Source organism: Dendrobium catenatum, unplaced genomic scaffold (genome assembly GCF_001605985.2).
Source record: "Dendrobium catenatum unplaced genomic scaffold, ASM160598v2 fragScaff_scaffold_716, whole genome shotgun sequence".
NCBI lineage: Eukaryota > Viridiplantae > Streptophyta > Magnoliopsida > Asparagales > Orchidaceae > Dendrobium > Dendrobium catenatum.
The window spans coordinates 11,373,998-11,389,727 of record NW_021319178.1 but is presented as its reverse complement, the minus strand read 5'-3'; the positions used below and the strand labels follow the sequence as shown (position 1 = coordinate 11,389,727).

At 33.2% G+C, this 15,730-nt stretch overlaps 2 protein-coding genes across 2 annotated transcripts; one reads left to right on the top strand and one right to left on the bottom strand.

Moving 5' to 3' along the window:
• Positions 1–4,839: 4,839 nt before the first annotated feature.
• On the top strand, positions 4,840–13,676 carry LOC110102455 (proteasome subunit beta type-2-A-like). Its single transcript, XM_020830797.2, has 3 exons — positions 4,840–5,126; positions 5,215–5,338; positions 13,194–13,676. The coding sequence occupies exons 1-3, from the start codon at positions 4,969–4,971 to the stop codon at positions 13,509–13,511; spliced, it is 600 nt and encodes a 199-aa protein (XP_020686456.1). The 5' UTR covers positions 4,840–4,968; the 3' UTR covers positions 13,512–13,676.
• Positions 13,677–13,793: 117 nt separating this feature from the next.
• LOC110102456 (non-specific lipid-transfer protein-like protein At2g13820) lies at positions 13,794–15,035 on the bottom strand. The gene is made up of 2 exons (XM_020830798.2): positions 14,380–15,035; positions 13,794–14,190 (listed from the first exon to the last, which is right to left on the bottom strand). Exons 1-2 carry the CDS (start codon positions 14,708–14,710, stop codon positions 14,033–14,035), a joined length of 489 nt encoding a protein of 162 aa, XP_020686457.1. The 5' UTR covers positions 14,711–15,035; the 3' UTR covers positions 13,794–14,032.
• Between the last annotated feature and the right edge of the window lie 695 nt (positions 15,036–15,730).

The following is a 15,730-nucleotide window of genomic DNA, read 5'->3' as shown; positions in this document are numbered from 1 at the left end:
AGACTGTCGCCCGACGTGCTACTAAAGGCCTGACATTCATGCCCAACGTTCTGCTCAATGCCCGACTTTCAGGCCTGACGTCTTCATCTGAGGCCCTCACCTTCTCCAGAAGCCCTCACATTCGTCAAAGGCCCTAACCAACATCTGAGGCCTTCACCTTCACCTGAGGCCCTCACCTTCGCCAGAGGCCCTCATCTTCGCCAAAGGCTCTCTCCTCCGCTAGACTACCACCTTACGCCGTTGTTTTGTCGGAACACCACCTGAGGCCTGGACTTTTGCTGGGCCACTACCTGACGTCCAGAGTTCTTCCAAAGTACTGCCCTACTACAACGGTCTTTCAGACCCCAGTCTCCTACCGACTACGGTCCTTCAGGCCTTCGTCGCCTACTATGTTCCTTCCGACCAGACAAACATGTATATGTAATTCCTACTATGTAATGTAATCTGCATGATGTACATTTGCTACATCAATCCAAGGCCTTCTCCGAAGGAAGAGCCTCATTTGTAACAACTACAAATACTAGTGGATTCATTCAAACTGGGCCAGGCCCCGTGGTTTTTCCCCCTTTTCAGGGGTTTTCCACGTAAAAACTCTGGTGTCTCTTATGAATGCTACACCCTCTCACTTATCTGCTTGTGTGCTGGATCTTCGTACAATGCTAAGACGTTAAACTAAATATTTCTCTACCGCCGCGAATACTCTAGGACGCAACAACTCTTAAAATTATATACAATACTCATGGATCACACAATTATATCAGATCTATTAATTTCTTAGTACAAAAGAATAACTAAAATAAGAAAGAATTGAACCTAAAAAATCCTGATCAATCTCACACTCATGATTCTCTACCATGAACTAAAAATTGAATTCATATATAATGAACTCAATAGTACGTAGGGAAATCGATAAATCAATACAGACGTCGAATCGTCAAAATAGTGCTATCAATCAATTAAGAAATCATATACATTGATAAAATCAAAACTTCGATAAAGACTGTCAAAATCATATAAACTTAGTAAAATGATATAATAGTATACACATGCTATTCAACTATTCTATAATAATATCGGTAAAAATTACATGCTCATAATCTTACATAATCAATAACAAGAAATCAGTACCATTAATAGCACCAATGAATCCATATATACTCAGCAGTGATAGTATATTAATAAGTACAATAACAATATCAATATGAATATTGCTATCAGTATTGTTAGTGACAGTAACAGTTAAATAATACAATAATAGTAACAATAACAGTAGATCCATATAATGCTAATAAACCAATAAAGTATTAGCAAAGCAGAACAATAATAGTGACTTAGTAGTATGTATTTCAGTAATTATATGGAACTAGTAAGAAGTTCTTATTGAAGCGGTATTTTTTCAGCATCAGTAATCAACAACCGTTGGCTCAATAAACAAAGTTGTTTCTCTTTTTCATCAGCATAGAAATAACTCTTTATAACTCCCTATTAGTGAATCACTTGAATTAGTAAAGGATACTACAAAATCACATCATTTAAGAGAAATCTTTTTGGCTGGCCATCCTATACAAGTTAGTCAGTCTTTAGCCAACGTCAATGAATAACCAACCTCTACTTATTTTTTCACACATATCTCATTTTCATAATATTATAACAGTAATAATGACCAGCTATTACTTAACTTCATGCTCACATTCATTTCCAATGCTTATATTAAAGTATGTTTAAAATAAAAATACCCTATTTCTATTTAGTGCAAGTTATACAAAATATAATTACTTTCCTTTTACCCAATGAAATTTAAAACTAATTAACCAACCAAAATGTTTAGAATGTTTAATACCATAACATATAAAAAGTTATACAGTAGAAGTTCATTAAATCTAAAGAAAATGCAATAAAAATTAGCTTGAGAAAAATATTCGAAATTAAAATATTTAAAAACAGAAGTAGGGAAGAAGTCACCTACCATAATATACGAAATTTTTGTAGAGACAACAACCTAAATTGGCAACCAAAAATCATATTTTCCTTCTCTCTCTCTCTCTCATCCTTCCCCTCTTTATTTCTTCTTCCTTCCACGGCAAGCCGACACAATGAGAGAGGGCATGAGGATTGGTGAGTGGAGGAGAAAATATACAAAAATGAATTTTAGTGGGTACCACCACAACACCATCATCTAGCACCACAACACTGGATGCTTACTTTAGAATTACTATATAATAGAGCCTTCAATGTGGCGACAACATCCTTTGACGTCGTTGAGCTCAAGATCCAACTCCTCAATGCTCACAAGCTCAACATCATAGCACTCCAGTTTAAATATAAATTGTAATTTTCTTTTTTTAATTATTTTTAAAAATTTAAGTTGTTATAATTCTTCCCCATAAAATCATTTCAAGTCTCACCACCATCTTATAGAATTTTCCCTTAAGTTTGAGGGGTACTTTTCTACCTCATAATAAACTCGATGCATTCATCCACGTCAACCATTCAACTTGAATTCTACTAAAAATTTACCATCACTCTGAACAATAAACACGAGATATCTAAAATATGTACTCTTATTAATAACTTGATTGTTCAAAGTCATAATCTACCCAGTACATCTATTATTACTAAAATTACTCCATGTATTTGATTTTAAATCTACTAACATGAAAAGCCTTAAGACTATAAGATTAGAGAGAGCCCTTTGAAATACTATATTCAGCTTCAATTTTTAAATATCTCTATAACCTTTCTAAAATATATAATAATATAACATATTTTTTAATCTTATAGAAAGTGAAATATAATTTTATATATATTATAATTTTTAAATTGGAGAAATAAGTTCTCTTTTTTATTTTTTGAAAATATGTCGGAAACTTCTTTTGGGCTAAAATACTCATTGTTATACTATACTCGTATATTGTTATATACGAGGAAAAACATTCACTCTTTTCACTTATGGTTTCTTCATTGTAGTTGTAATAGAGTCAAGTTTCTTCCCTCAAGAGAGATTACACCAACGAACTTGGTGAAATCATATTATCATGCAAACAAATATGTACATGTATTACTCAGAAACAAATTCACATAGCTTGTAAACATATAAATTGACAAATTTAAGTTAGTTTGAGGTAATGAGTTTTACATTAGATATAAGGATGTAGAGACCATTAGCAAGCTCAATCGTGGCTCATTGGATATATAATCAAAGATAAGCTAGTAGCACATCTAATCATAACATCAAGTCAAATATGACTATATGAAGAGAAATTGCACTATTTAGTTATGATGTGTGTCCTGAGTGGTTATCACCTAAGTGAGAGGGTGCCCAAAACATCATTCAGAATCTATCATATTTAGTTATGATGTATAATAAAACCATGCGTATAACTATTTCAAATATGCATATTTCTTTTTAGGTAATTATATTCAATGATTCAAGAGTGCATGACAACACGCCACTGAACAATAATCATGGCTGAAATATTCTTGAATACATACTATGAAGATATTTTGCTTGTAATAATGATGCAAGATGTCAATGCACAGACTTTTTATGTGGTATTTATAACGTTCAACTAAAAAATAATACCTTATGGCTATAATTTATGATTAGGTTGAGTATATAGACATAGTTGAAAATTTGATGTTTGTGTTTGTTAAACATAATAATATTGTCAATATTTTATTAATCATTTTTCTAAAGGTACATCATTAAGATATTACACATCATGTGACAATCAATAACTAGGCCAAGATAAAAATCAATAATTATTATGAGGAGCATCACTTGGAGCCCTAGACTTACAAAAGACCGAGTTGAGTTCTTTAGGCACTTCAACAAAATACATATTAAAAATCTACTCAAAATATCTTATCTTGAGAATGAAGTTAGTTTGAGAGATAGACTTATGCTTTCTTCATTAAAAATCAATATAATTTAATGACGATTAGTTTTTTAGAGGGCTTAAAAAATATCACGAAGAGTGAACACTCTTATACGATAATTATATTCTTAGAATTTTTAAGACAATACAAAATGGTGCTTTAATAGTATAGTTTTGCAACGATTATAAAAATAATTTTAGCAAAGGAAATCGAAAAAGCATCGGGGAAACCCTTTAATAAGGCTCAAAGGATGCGCCTACCCATTAATCAAATCGAACCATTAAATTTATATTATTGATTGGTTGTATAATGATGTAATGCTCATTATTTTAATAAGTTGTGAATATTAGTTAACTATGTTGTAACTTACGTTCTATTGTAACCACAATGTTTGAGCCTATTTGAATCTTGTTTGATCATTATTTAACCAATATTATATTAATGAATTTGGTGTATCATGTCACGCTGTGATTAATCTCTCAACTTGCTATATTATGTTAAACATTGAATGACACTTATTTGAATATTCAATTCAATTATTTTATAATTTCTACTAACAATGTCTTATTTGAATCTTTTTAGAATCAATTTGATTAGATTATCTTTTTTTTAATAAAAATATGTATGACTAATTTTCGATTATGAATCATATTTTTTGCATATGCTCTCAATCTCGATCGAATTTTATTTGAATGTTGTTCAGATCAATTTTAATTGTCGCATAAAAAAAGTGTGCCGTCTGAAGCATAGCTATTTTGCTTAAAAAAAACTTATTAATATATTTCCTTTAAAAAATAAAATAAGGATTATATTTTCTAATTTCTAAAGTTATGCAATATATAAAATGAAAAATCTATATTAAAAAAAAAATCTATTTTGGGATTATATATATAATACCCCTAAAAAATAATAAAAAAATTATTAAATGGACCTCAAACAAATATAAACCGACTTTCAATTCTGTCGAACCCACGCTCGCTAGAGCTTATTCCCCAAGTAAAGAAGGTTGATCTCCCTCTAAAACTTGCCCACGAATCTCTCCATCTCTCTCGGGACTCTGTGCGAAGGATCGGAACATCACAGGCGGCCATGGAGTGCGTTTTCGGGCTTGTCGGCGACGGCTTTGCTTTGATCGCTGCGGACTCATCCGCTGTCCATAGTATACTCGTCCACAAATCTAACGAGGACAAGGTTTTGGTCCTCGACTCCCACAAGCTCCTCGGCGTCTCCGGCGAGGCCGGCGATCGGTCCGTCCTTACTCTATTCTAATCCCTTTCACTTGTTCTTTCTTATCTGAATCCCTTGTCCGTATTCGCTGTCATCAATTGGCCCTAGGGTTCAGTTCATCGAGTACATCCAAAAGAACGTGCATCTCTACCAGTTCAGGAATGGCATCCCGCTGAACACTGCCGCCGTTGCCAACTTCACCAGGGGTGAACTTGCCACTGCTCTTAGAAAGGTAACATTTCTGCTTGTCTCGTTTTATTTGGTTTATTGCTGTATGTCGGGTTAGATTTTTAAATCTTAGTAATAAATGGAATTGGAGGTCAGGGATTTGCTTGTATTAGTTACGGTATCCATCCATTTCACATTATGTACGTTGTGCTGTGAAACTGAGGGTTTTGTCGGGAGGCTGGGGCAGTTGATCCGATGCCTTCATCATTTTTATTAATGTCTTCATATTTTGTAAATTTTTGTAAGCGTGCCCTAATCTTTGTGTGCCGTTGAAATACTTAGAGAATATCAATAGGTATTATGGTTCATTAGGTTGTATGTAGTTGAGGATATGTTTAAGGAAAAAAAATCACTCATTATGTATGTGGGAAATGAAATCACCACATCTCAGGGGGTTTCTGAAGTTTAAAAAGAGTGTTGATTTCTAATTATGTCCAACCATATGAAAGGATCAAGTATATTTCAAGGTTTTCTAAAATATGTTTTATATCTACCAATGACCAATTGAGTCCTTAGTGAAATTTAATTTCATTGTTACTGTTCATCTTGAACCTTTTAGCTGGTTTAAAGACATTATGCAAAGTTCAACTTCCCATGCTAGTGATGAAGTTGCTGGTGGTTTTGGTCATCGGGCTGATGCATAATGCATATCCTAAATTTTTGGTCATATTTATGATTTCTTCTTCTTCATCTATTCTTTTTAAGTGTTACATAAGGTGTTAAATATATGAGAGGAAATCTTTATTAATAATTTCTATACATGTTTCTTTTTCTCCATGCATTTGGAATACTATACACCCATTTTACTTTATGTACCAAACAGCCCCCTTAAAGTATATTATGGTTAAGTGTGATGATACTATGGTTCTATTAGATTAACTAAATCCAAATTCAACATTTACTTATCAAACAAATTGAGATTAGATACCCCTTTATTCAAGTTCATGTTGCTAGAAATGATGTTGAAATAGACTTTGTTTGCACAAAGAATTAACTTGCATGTATTTTCTTCAATATTGAGTTGAGGGTATGGTTTTTATTAAATGTACTAAATGATTGTTTTAACGTATTAGTGCGCATTCTACAAAAAATTGCAGTTTTTTATATTCTTTAGTTGCATCCAAATCTACATTGCATGTTAGTTCTATATTAGAACTTCAAACTATAAGATTTTTGCTATCACTTTTCAATGGATAATAATTTTATTTCAAAAGAAGGAAAGGAGGAGAACATAAAATGATTTTTTTTAAAATTTCAGATTGACTGAATTTACGTATAAGTTCGACTCAAATAAGTGTGTATATCATATGGATATGCATCATCATTTTATAAACATTAATAAATGTTAAAAATTAAACATAAAGAATTATGTACCTTGGAAATCAACTAGATTGATAAGATTTTATATTTTTAGAATTTCATGAAGTTAATAGAAATAAATTCATGGATATGTTGATGTTATTGAATAAATTTTATAAAAATTAAATTAAAAACAAAAAACCATAAAACAAAATAAATATTTGGTTGACTTATCAACATAGGATGATAGGAATAGTATTAATGGATAATTTCCTAAGAGGTAACATTAACAACTTTATTAGGCATAATTTTGGGGAGTATAATGAACAATATAATGACATATATTATATATTAATCAAGAAAATTGAAGCGGATTTTGCTTTAAAAAACAATGAGATATCTATTAAGATGTGAAGTTATGTAGAATATTGTCGTGATTTGATTTTTAAATAAAAATTGAATATTATAAGGATGCCAAATGATTAAAAAAGAAACATTTTGATATCATTATTTTTAAACAAAGATCTACTCAATATTTGGCTAATTATAGAGGAATTAAATTTATGATTCATATAATAAATGTAAGAGAGGGAGTAATCGGACATTTTCTTAGAAAAATCACATCAATTTTGAAAAAAAATTATTCCATGCTATGAATATTTACAATGGAAATAAGTTTTTTTGGTATGACATTTAATTGAGAAGTACAATATGAAGTAAAAGGAACTTCATATGTTTTTTCTTGATCTTGATAAGGTACATATCGAGTCTATATGAATTGACTTTTTGTGTTTTAAGGTAGAATTGTATGTCAAAGGTGCATTGATGCTACTAAAAATATATATGAAATATTTTTTTAAAATATGACAGTTTTAGAAGTAGCATTGAGAGATCCAAGAGTTTCAAATTACTATAGGATTACATTAAGGATGTAGGTATGTAGATGCTTAAAAATGATATTCAAAGCAAGGTGCTTAGATGTATGATTTTGGCAGATGATATTGTATAATTGGTGAGACATTTATTGAAATAAGCAAGATTCTAAAAATTATATCGAACATGAAATCATAATAAGTAGATGTTCACAGTTTTATGGTTCAACCGGCGTTGAATCAGATGACATAATAAATATTAAAATTATATAAATATAATTGATCGAATGGGCAACTTGACTAGTTTAGGATCAAACCAACTAGTTCGGTCCGGTTTTCAAAACACTGGAAACAAGTGAAAAATTGTAATTTTGGTGAAATATTCAGAAGATAGAGCTCTTTAAGTTCGAGAAAATAAGAGTTAATATATGATATATAATTTTAATGGGTGTAATTTTATCAATTAGCTTTCAATATTATTAGAATACATGGTGATACATAACTATAATAGATTGAAGTATATTAAATATGCTATATAGAAAAAAAATTGAGATATAGATGATGACAACTTTTAAAGTTAAGTTTGAATGATCAAAATGGAGAAGTCCTTCAAGAGTTTTATGTCATAAGATGATATCATAGAAGTTTAATGATAATTTTTTATAAAACTGCAATTAGGTCAGTAATATTATATGGATTTGAATGCTAGAATGTAGAAAAGTCATGGATATGTATGTTGAGTTGTAGAAATGAAAATGTTAAGATTGATGTGTTATAAACTAAGAAGGATAAATGATGCACTCAAGGTGCTGTGTATGACGTTTGGAATTTCCAAACAAGTTGTTTGAACTTCCCTAGGCTAATTTTCTGTTTGTGTTCATTGGCTGCTGTGTTTTCCTCTTGAAAGCTGTCCCTTCAGTTTGGGCTGCTGTCCCTTCGATTTCTGTGCCCATTGGTTGCTATTTTGATGCTTCGTTTTTCCCTTGGTTGCTGCCCCTTCGGTCCCTTTTGCTGCAGATTTTGAGTAGTTTTTAGTGGTTGTTTGGGTGGGGTGCTTTAACTCCATGCATTAATTTTTTTTTATCCCATATAAATGGAGTTGTTTTGTGACAATTTTTGAGAGCATGTGATGATTTTTGGAATGTAAAACCTCCGGGTTAGCTATAGCTTGCGAGCTAGCCTCCTTTCCTCTTCCCCTCAACTATTTCGTCTCGATTTTCTATCTCTTCTTCTCTATCCACAGTTTTCGCCCCATATGTATCTTTCTTCTCTTAATTAATATAAATTGTAAAATGTTGTGTTTTAGTTTTGTTATATTATATATTTGTTTGTCTATATTTATGATAAGGAAGACTTTTAGTTTGCAATCATAATGTAATTTTTTTTATTGCACCAATTTGGTATCAGAGCCTAGGTCATGTGAGTTTTCTTTTCTTTCTAAAAAAAAGGATTGTCTAATCAATCAAAAAGCTGAAGTTTCAAGTCATGATGCAAAGGAGTCCCAAGATGAATTTGATCCTGCAAATTATGAAAGTCCACCTTCTTTGTCATCTATTTCGGATGAGAAAATTTCAATCATAATGTAATTTTTTTTATTGCACCAATTTGGTATCAGAGCCTAGGTCATGTGAGTTTTCTTTTCTTTCTAAAAAAAAGGATTGTCTAATCAATCAAAAAGCTGAAGTTTCAAGTCATGATGCAAAGGAGTCCCAAGATGAATTTGATCCTGCAAATTATGAAAGTCCACCTTCTTTGTCATCTATTCCGGATGAGAAAATTTCAATAACCAGATGGGTTTCTCCACAAGGATGTTCTACTGATCCACTTTAAAACGAGTTTTATAAAATACAAGATAATTTTTTTTTTGTGCCGAACGATATAAGAATAGGAAGCTTCAACTTTTGTCCGAAATTGAGCAAGAAAAGGAGATCATCCGAAGAAAGTGCGACGCGTTAATTCAGGAAACGGAAATGCCACATCTTCAAAATTTTGAGACGATCTCATCAAGAGATGAGAATTCTCCACCAAGGGAGAATTAATGCAATCAAGATGTTGTGTGTGCTGTTTGAAATTACTAAAATGCTGTTTGGAATTTCCTAGGTGCAATGTGTGTTGTTTCGAATTTCTAAACGGTTTGTTTGAACTTCTCTAGGCTTATTTCGGTTTGTGTTCATTGGCTGATGTGTTTTCTTCTTGGTAGCTGTCCCTTTGGTTTAGGCTGCTGTCCCTTCGGTTTTCTGTGCCCATTGGTTGCTGTTTTGATGCTTCATTTTTCCTGTTTGCTATCCCTTCGGTCCCCGTTTGTTGCCGATTGTGAGGAGTTTCTAGTGGTTGTTTGGGTGGTGTTTAACTCCATGCATTAATTATTTTTTTTCCTTTTTTCTCACCCTTATAAATGGGGCTATTTTGTGATAGTTTTAGAGAGTATGTGATGAATTTTGGAATGTAAAACCTGCATGCTTGTTCTAGCTTGTGAGCTAGCCTTCTTTCCCTTTCCCTCTACTATTTCATCTCGATTTTCTACCTCTTCTTCTCTATCCACGGTTCTCGCCCCATCTATATCTTTCTTTTCTTAATTAATATAAGTGGTAAGGTATTGTGTTCTAGTATTGTTATATTATTATATTATATATGTGTTTGTCTATATTTATTGTAAGGAAGATTTTTAGTTTGCAATCCTAATGTAATTTTTGTTGTTGCATCAATTTGGTATCATAGATGAGAATTTTCCACCAATGGAGAATTGATGCAATCAAGGTGATGTATGTGCTGTTTGGAATTTCCTAGGTGATTTATGTGCTATTTGGAATTTTCAAACTATTTGTTTGAACTTCTTTAGGCTGATTTTTTTTGTTTCTGTGTTCATTAGCTGCTGTGTTTCTCCTTGGCAGTTGTCTCTTCGTTTTTTGTTCCCATTGTCTGCTGTTTTGAGAGTATGTGATGATTTTTTGAAATATAAAATCTGCGGGTTTATTTTTTGAGCGTGCGAGCTCGCCTCCTTTCCCCTTCCTATCTACTATTTCGTCTTGATTTTCTACCCCTTCTTCTCTATCCACTGTTCGTGCCCCATATGTATATTTCTTCTCTTAATTAATATAAGTGGTAAGGCGTTATGTTCAAGTATTGTTATATTATATATGTGTTTATCTATGTTTATGGTAAGAAAGACTTTTAATTTGCAATCCTGATATAATTTTTTTGGTTGCACCAATTTGGTATTAGAGCTTAGGTCATGTGAGTTTTCATTTCTTTTTAAAAATCAAAAACAAAAAAAATGGATAGTCCAATCAATTAAAAAGTCAAAGTTTCAAGTTTTGATGCAAAGGAGTCCCAAGATGAATTTGATCCTGTAAATTTTGAAAGTCAACCTTCTTTGTTATTTATTTCGGATGAGAAAATTCCAACAACCAGATGGGTTTCGCCACAAGGATGTTCTACTGATCTACTTCAGAATGAGTTTTACAAAATACAAGAGAAAATATATTTTTGTGCTGAACGATATAAAAATAGGAAGCTTCAACTTTTGTCCAAATTTGAACAAGAAAAGGGGATCATCCAAAAAAAGTACAACGTGTTAATTTTGGAAACGAAAATGCCGCATCTTCAAAATTCTGAGACGATCTCATCAGGAGATGAGAATTCTCCACCAAGGGAGAATTGATGCAATTAAGATGTTGTGTGTGCTGTTTGGAATTCCTAAAATGCTGTTTGGAATTCTCTAGGTGCTATGTGTGCTGTTTCGAATTTCTAAACAGTTTGTTTGAACTTATCTAGGTTGATTTTCGGTTTCTATTTTGTTTTAAAATTTAATTATTTGTTAATAAACATCTTTGGTATTCACTATATAAATTTCGTCTTTGTTACTTTTGGTCACCCAATCTTCTTTTTGAATATTATGATGTTTGTCATTAACTACGCCTTAATACTTCACTTTCAACACTAAGATTTGTCGTTCCTATCAATTGACACTGACCTTCATCATTGCTTTGTGTTGATCTACACTGATGCATATTGTTGCCCTTCTGTCATTTCCCATCCATTCTTGCCCATCGTCGACCAACATTGACTTCTACCATCGCTAATCCAGCATCATTTGCAGTCCATTGATGTTGACACTCACCGTCACGTATTTGCCCTTGCCGGCTTTAATCTTCTAGCATCACCCGTCATTGTCTAACACTGACAATCACTGTCACCCATTCTTCATTATCTGCTATAAACTGACATTGACATTTGTTTCCTTTAACTCCTTTATGACATTTTCCACCACCTTCATAGGAGATAACCCTAATAGTTTAGGCCTTGTAATGGAACTATTCCCAATTGAGATAATGGAGAAGGGTGTACTTTTTCAATTTTGAACCTACATAATAGAGCTATTTCTAATTGGGTTTGGCCTCATAATTTTTGCTTCTTGAGTTTTCCACATTAAAAATTATCTCGTGTATTGCTTTCACTCTTTATGTGTTGGGTTTTCACTCAATGAGTCAATGCACAATCGATAACTCTCCCTCGACCGCCATGAATATTACACTGCAACCATTTGATGCTCTTTGTGGGAAGCAAGTCAAGATTAGGGGGACAACCTTGATTGCAGGATGCAATCAAGTTTTTTTTTTTTGCCCTCATCAAGTGGTATAATGATTCTCACTTTTTCTACATCAGATAGCCTAGGATTTGCACTGTAGGCATCATAGAAATAGAATGGTGGAATGGCTATAGAAGAAGACAGGAGCGAAGTGATGGTATGGAATAGAATAACTATAAAGGTGGTAGGAGTGAAGTGAGAGTGTGGAAAACAAGTCTTGTCGTAGTGGCGATAGGAGGTGGGGGCTATCTTTTTTCAAATCATTGTACCAGCTCGTGCAACCAGATGTGTGATGGCAATTACTTTGAGAGAAACTTTCATCTTATCCCATTTCGCTCCAAAACATTGTTGTGAAGCGATGATAACATGAATTGGCTGCAAGAATTAGCACGTTAAAAAATTGAAGTATTCTAAAAATAACCACATCACCATGTTTGTGGTTTTGTACGGGTGCTTAAAGCTTGCAATTATTTGCGTACATCACCTGCTCACTTTCTTTGATTTCACAGCTGCTGTTTTTTGCTTACATAATTTCATACATGAATATTTAATTGATTTTTGGCAAGTGCCCTACTTCTCAGTAGTGGTCGCTGCTAAAATAATCACAATTATGATTCCTATGAATGGATGTTTTAATTGATTCCAATGAGCATACAAATTGATTCTTTTGCTCCAATCAACATCATAGGAAATTTCTGGTTATTACTTGACCATCATTCGAACAATTGCATAGCAATCCCTTCATTGCCCGTCTAAATTCATTGCCATCTTGGTTAAAGTTTTGGTCTTTTTTTCTGTTTAGTTTATCATTGGTATTGTGGAATGGTTCTAGGCTGGAACCTTGATTTTAAATTTTAGAGCTGCGATGGGCACATTTTCCTCAGTTATTGACTTGATTTAAGTTTTCCTTGAATTAATATAATCATAATGTCAACGCAACAAGCTGATAGACAAAGGCAAGTTGATTTTAGGATCATAATTATTTCTTCTGTATGCAAACATTCTTTATTGAAGCTCTCTATTTGCATTTATATAGTTGCATGAAGTTTATTATAAAAAATACTCTAACCAATGTTAAATTCTCTATGCCTTTTTTCCAGAACCCATATTTTGTTAACATTCTACTAGCTGGTTATGATAAGGGTATTGGACCATCTCTTTACTACATTGACTACATCGCAACTCTCCACAAGATCGACAAAGGTGCATTTGGTTATGGTTCCTATTTCTCCTTGGCAATGATGGATAGGTATTTTCGCAGTGGGATGTCACTGGAAGAGGCAATTGATCTTGTAGATAAATGCATCATGGAAATCCGGTCAAGACTGTTTGTTGCTCCACCGAACTTCGTGATCAAGATTGTAGACCAGAATGGAGCAAGGGAGTATGCATGGCGTGAATCCATTTCATCAGACTAATGTCTTTCTGAACCTAGTGTTATGATCTTGACTGGCTTGACTAGAGGACAGTTTTTGCATTGAATTGCTGAATATGTTTTATTTAGGTTGTTTGTCCAAAAAAATATGTTTGATCTATGAAATTTCTCTTAATGTTGAATCAATCATAATTTTTTTCTTGCTTAATTGCATTGTTTTCTATACTTCCAGATACGTTTTATCGTTGCATCATTGTTTTAGCATCTAACTTAATGAATTTTAGGATTCTGGTTTTGGCTTTGCTCAATAATTCTCAGCCATTACATGAATGCTGCCAATAGAAGGCTAAAACAAGTTTCTAGTATACTGGATACAATACAAACATTGGCTAGTACATTACTGAGAATATAATTGATGAAAGAAGCATTGTAGATTTACTGTTACTAAACTACATACAGCACATAAGCTTTCAAAGAGCATAACATTACGCAGAATCACAGGGTAAAGAGCATTATATCAGCAGGTATGATTGTAGAGGCCTAGAGCAGAGAGCCGATTGATGCTTAGAAGCTGATATAATGCATTGAAAAGCCGACCAAAATGATGAATACCACAGAGAAGAGAATAGGAAGAGCTACTGGTTGTAGAAAACTTCCTCGGGAGGTTTTCCCGGGAGCACTATCCAATCCACTGCCTGGTGCGGGTGCCGGTGAAGTAGCATCTGTAATGGCAAGTGGATTTTTTCAATAATAATTTTTTTTTTATTTGTTATACCCTTGCAACTAAATAATGAGACTTGTATAGCTAGTAGAAATAATCAATTGTGATTGTAATCCAATCTCTCTTTTGCATAACTAGTGGTTATTTTATTGAAACTAAAGATGTCGAGACATGTAAAGCTACAACATACCGTTGCATCTACTCACTGGCGGAGTCTGAACATTGCATGCGCCCGGGAGAGCCAGAGCTTTTGTCTGGTTAAGAGTGACTCCGAACTGTGATGCTCCGCCATTGAGGACCAAGCACAAGCACTTGGGGTCTGTCTGCACTACCTTTGCCAGCTGCGTACAACATGTCACAGCCGGTGTATCGCTGCTGCCAGTTATGTAGTTCAGGCAAGGGGCAAGGCTGATGATTGTTGATGTGCAGTCACTAGACTGTGCAAATGCTCTCCTAGGCATGAATCTGATGATCATGATCATGACTAGGGTAAAAACAAGCACTTGTAGTCGCAGAGCCATTTCCTGATGCTTGCCAGTGGCCAAACTTATTGAAGGTTTGTAGTCTATAACAGCTGAATTTTGTGATTGCAGGTGCTACTGGATAGGAGTAGAATGGCAAGGAAGGATTCTTTTATAGAGTAATAAGTGATTTTTAGATGAAGTTGGCGCAGGAGTTTACTTAATTTGTTGGTGACCAGCTTTTCTCCTGCACCATGAGGTAAGCTATTTTTATTTTAACTTGGCTTCATGAATTTTGTTTACCTACGTTCATGGAAATAATCTTTTTGTTCAATAAATTGGAGATTTCTTTACTTTATTACTATTGACTAACGCAGGCTTTGTTTAGTTTATGCCGTCTGCTGATTCAGTATTTTGACTATGTTAAAAGCTTACGTTTCATATCAAGCTGATCATAAAATGAAGTCTTTAATTAGAATTATTTAATGACTGGAAGCGCTTGATTGGCAAATTGTGTCAGGCTTATAGATTTTGAATATTAATTTATTCTTATACGGCTATGCGTGCTGCTACGTACGTCTGTATGAGATGTCTCGATGTTGCAGAATGTCGGCTAATAGCTAATAGAAAATATTCAGTATCTATCACTGACAGTAATTGTTGTGAGTAATTACAAATATTTAGATATAAAATGGAGGAGCGATAGTGATAACCATCATTTTCCTCTATTTTTCTTATCTGTTGCAACTGCTTTATAATTTTTGTAGTTTTAACTTCCATTTAGTCAGATTCATTTAACCTGCTAACAAAATCTCGTGCTGTTAAGGCTTTATTTGGGATAGTTGTAGATCATTATTTTTTATCCTGTTAGAAAGCAACTTTACGAAATAGTAAGAAAGCAGTCTAAAAAAAAAAATTTAGGCTTTGTTTGGGACGGCTTTCTTCCTGCTTTTTAAAATAGCTTTTTAGTAAAAAATTAATTTTTTTTTACTAAAAAGCTGCTTTAAGAAGCATTAAAAAGCCGTCCCAAACAAAATCTTAAATTGTGTTCGGAGCATGTAAAATGATTGCTTAATGTCT

Bases quoted from the DNA above. Each gene is read 5' to 3' on its own strand.
- LOC110102455 (XM_020830797.2), top strand. From the start codon at position 4,969: ATGGAGTGCGTTTTCGGGCTTGTCGGCGACGGCTTTGCTTTGATCGCT. The intron at 5,127-5,214 runs GTCCGTCCTTAC...AATTGGCCCTAG, and splicing joins TCCGGCGAGGCCGGCGATCG to GGTTCAGTTCATCGAGTACA. The intron at 5,339-13,193 runs GTAACATTTCTG...CCTTTTTTCCAG, and splicing joins TTGCCACTGCTCTTAGAAAG to AACCCATATTTTGTTAACAT.
- LOC110102456 (XM_020830798.2), bottom strand. From the start codon at position 14,710: ATGGCTCTGCGACTACAAGTGCTTGTTTTTACCCTAGTCATGATCATG. The intron at 14,191-14,379 runs GTATGTTGTAGC...TTGCCATTACAG, and splicing joins GCCAGTGAGTAGATGCAACG to ATGCTACTTCACCGGCACCC.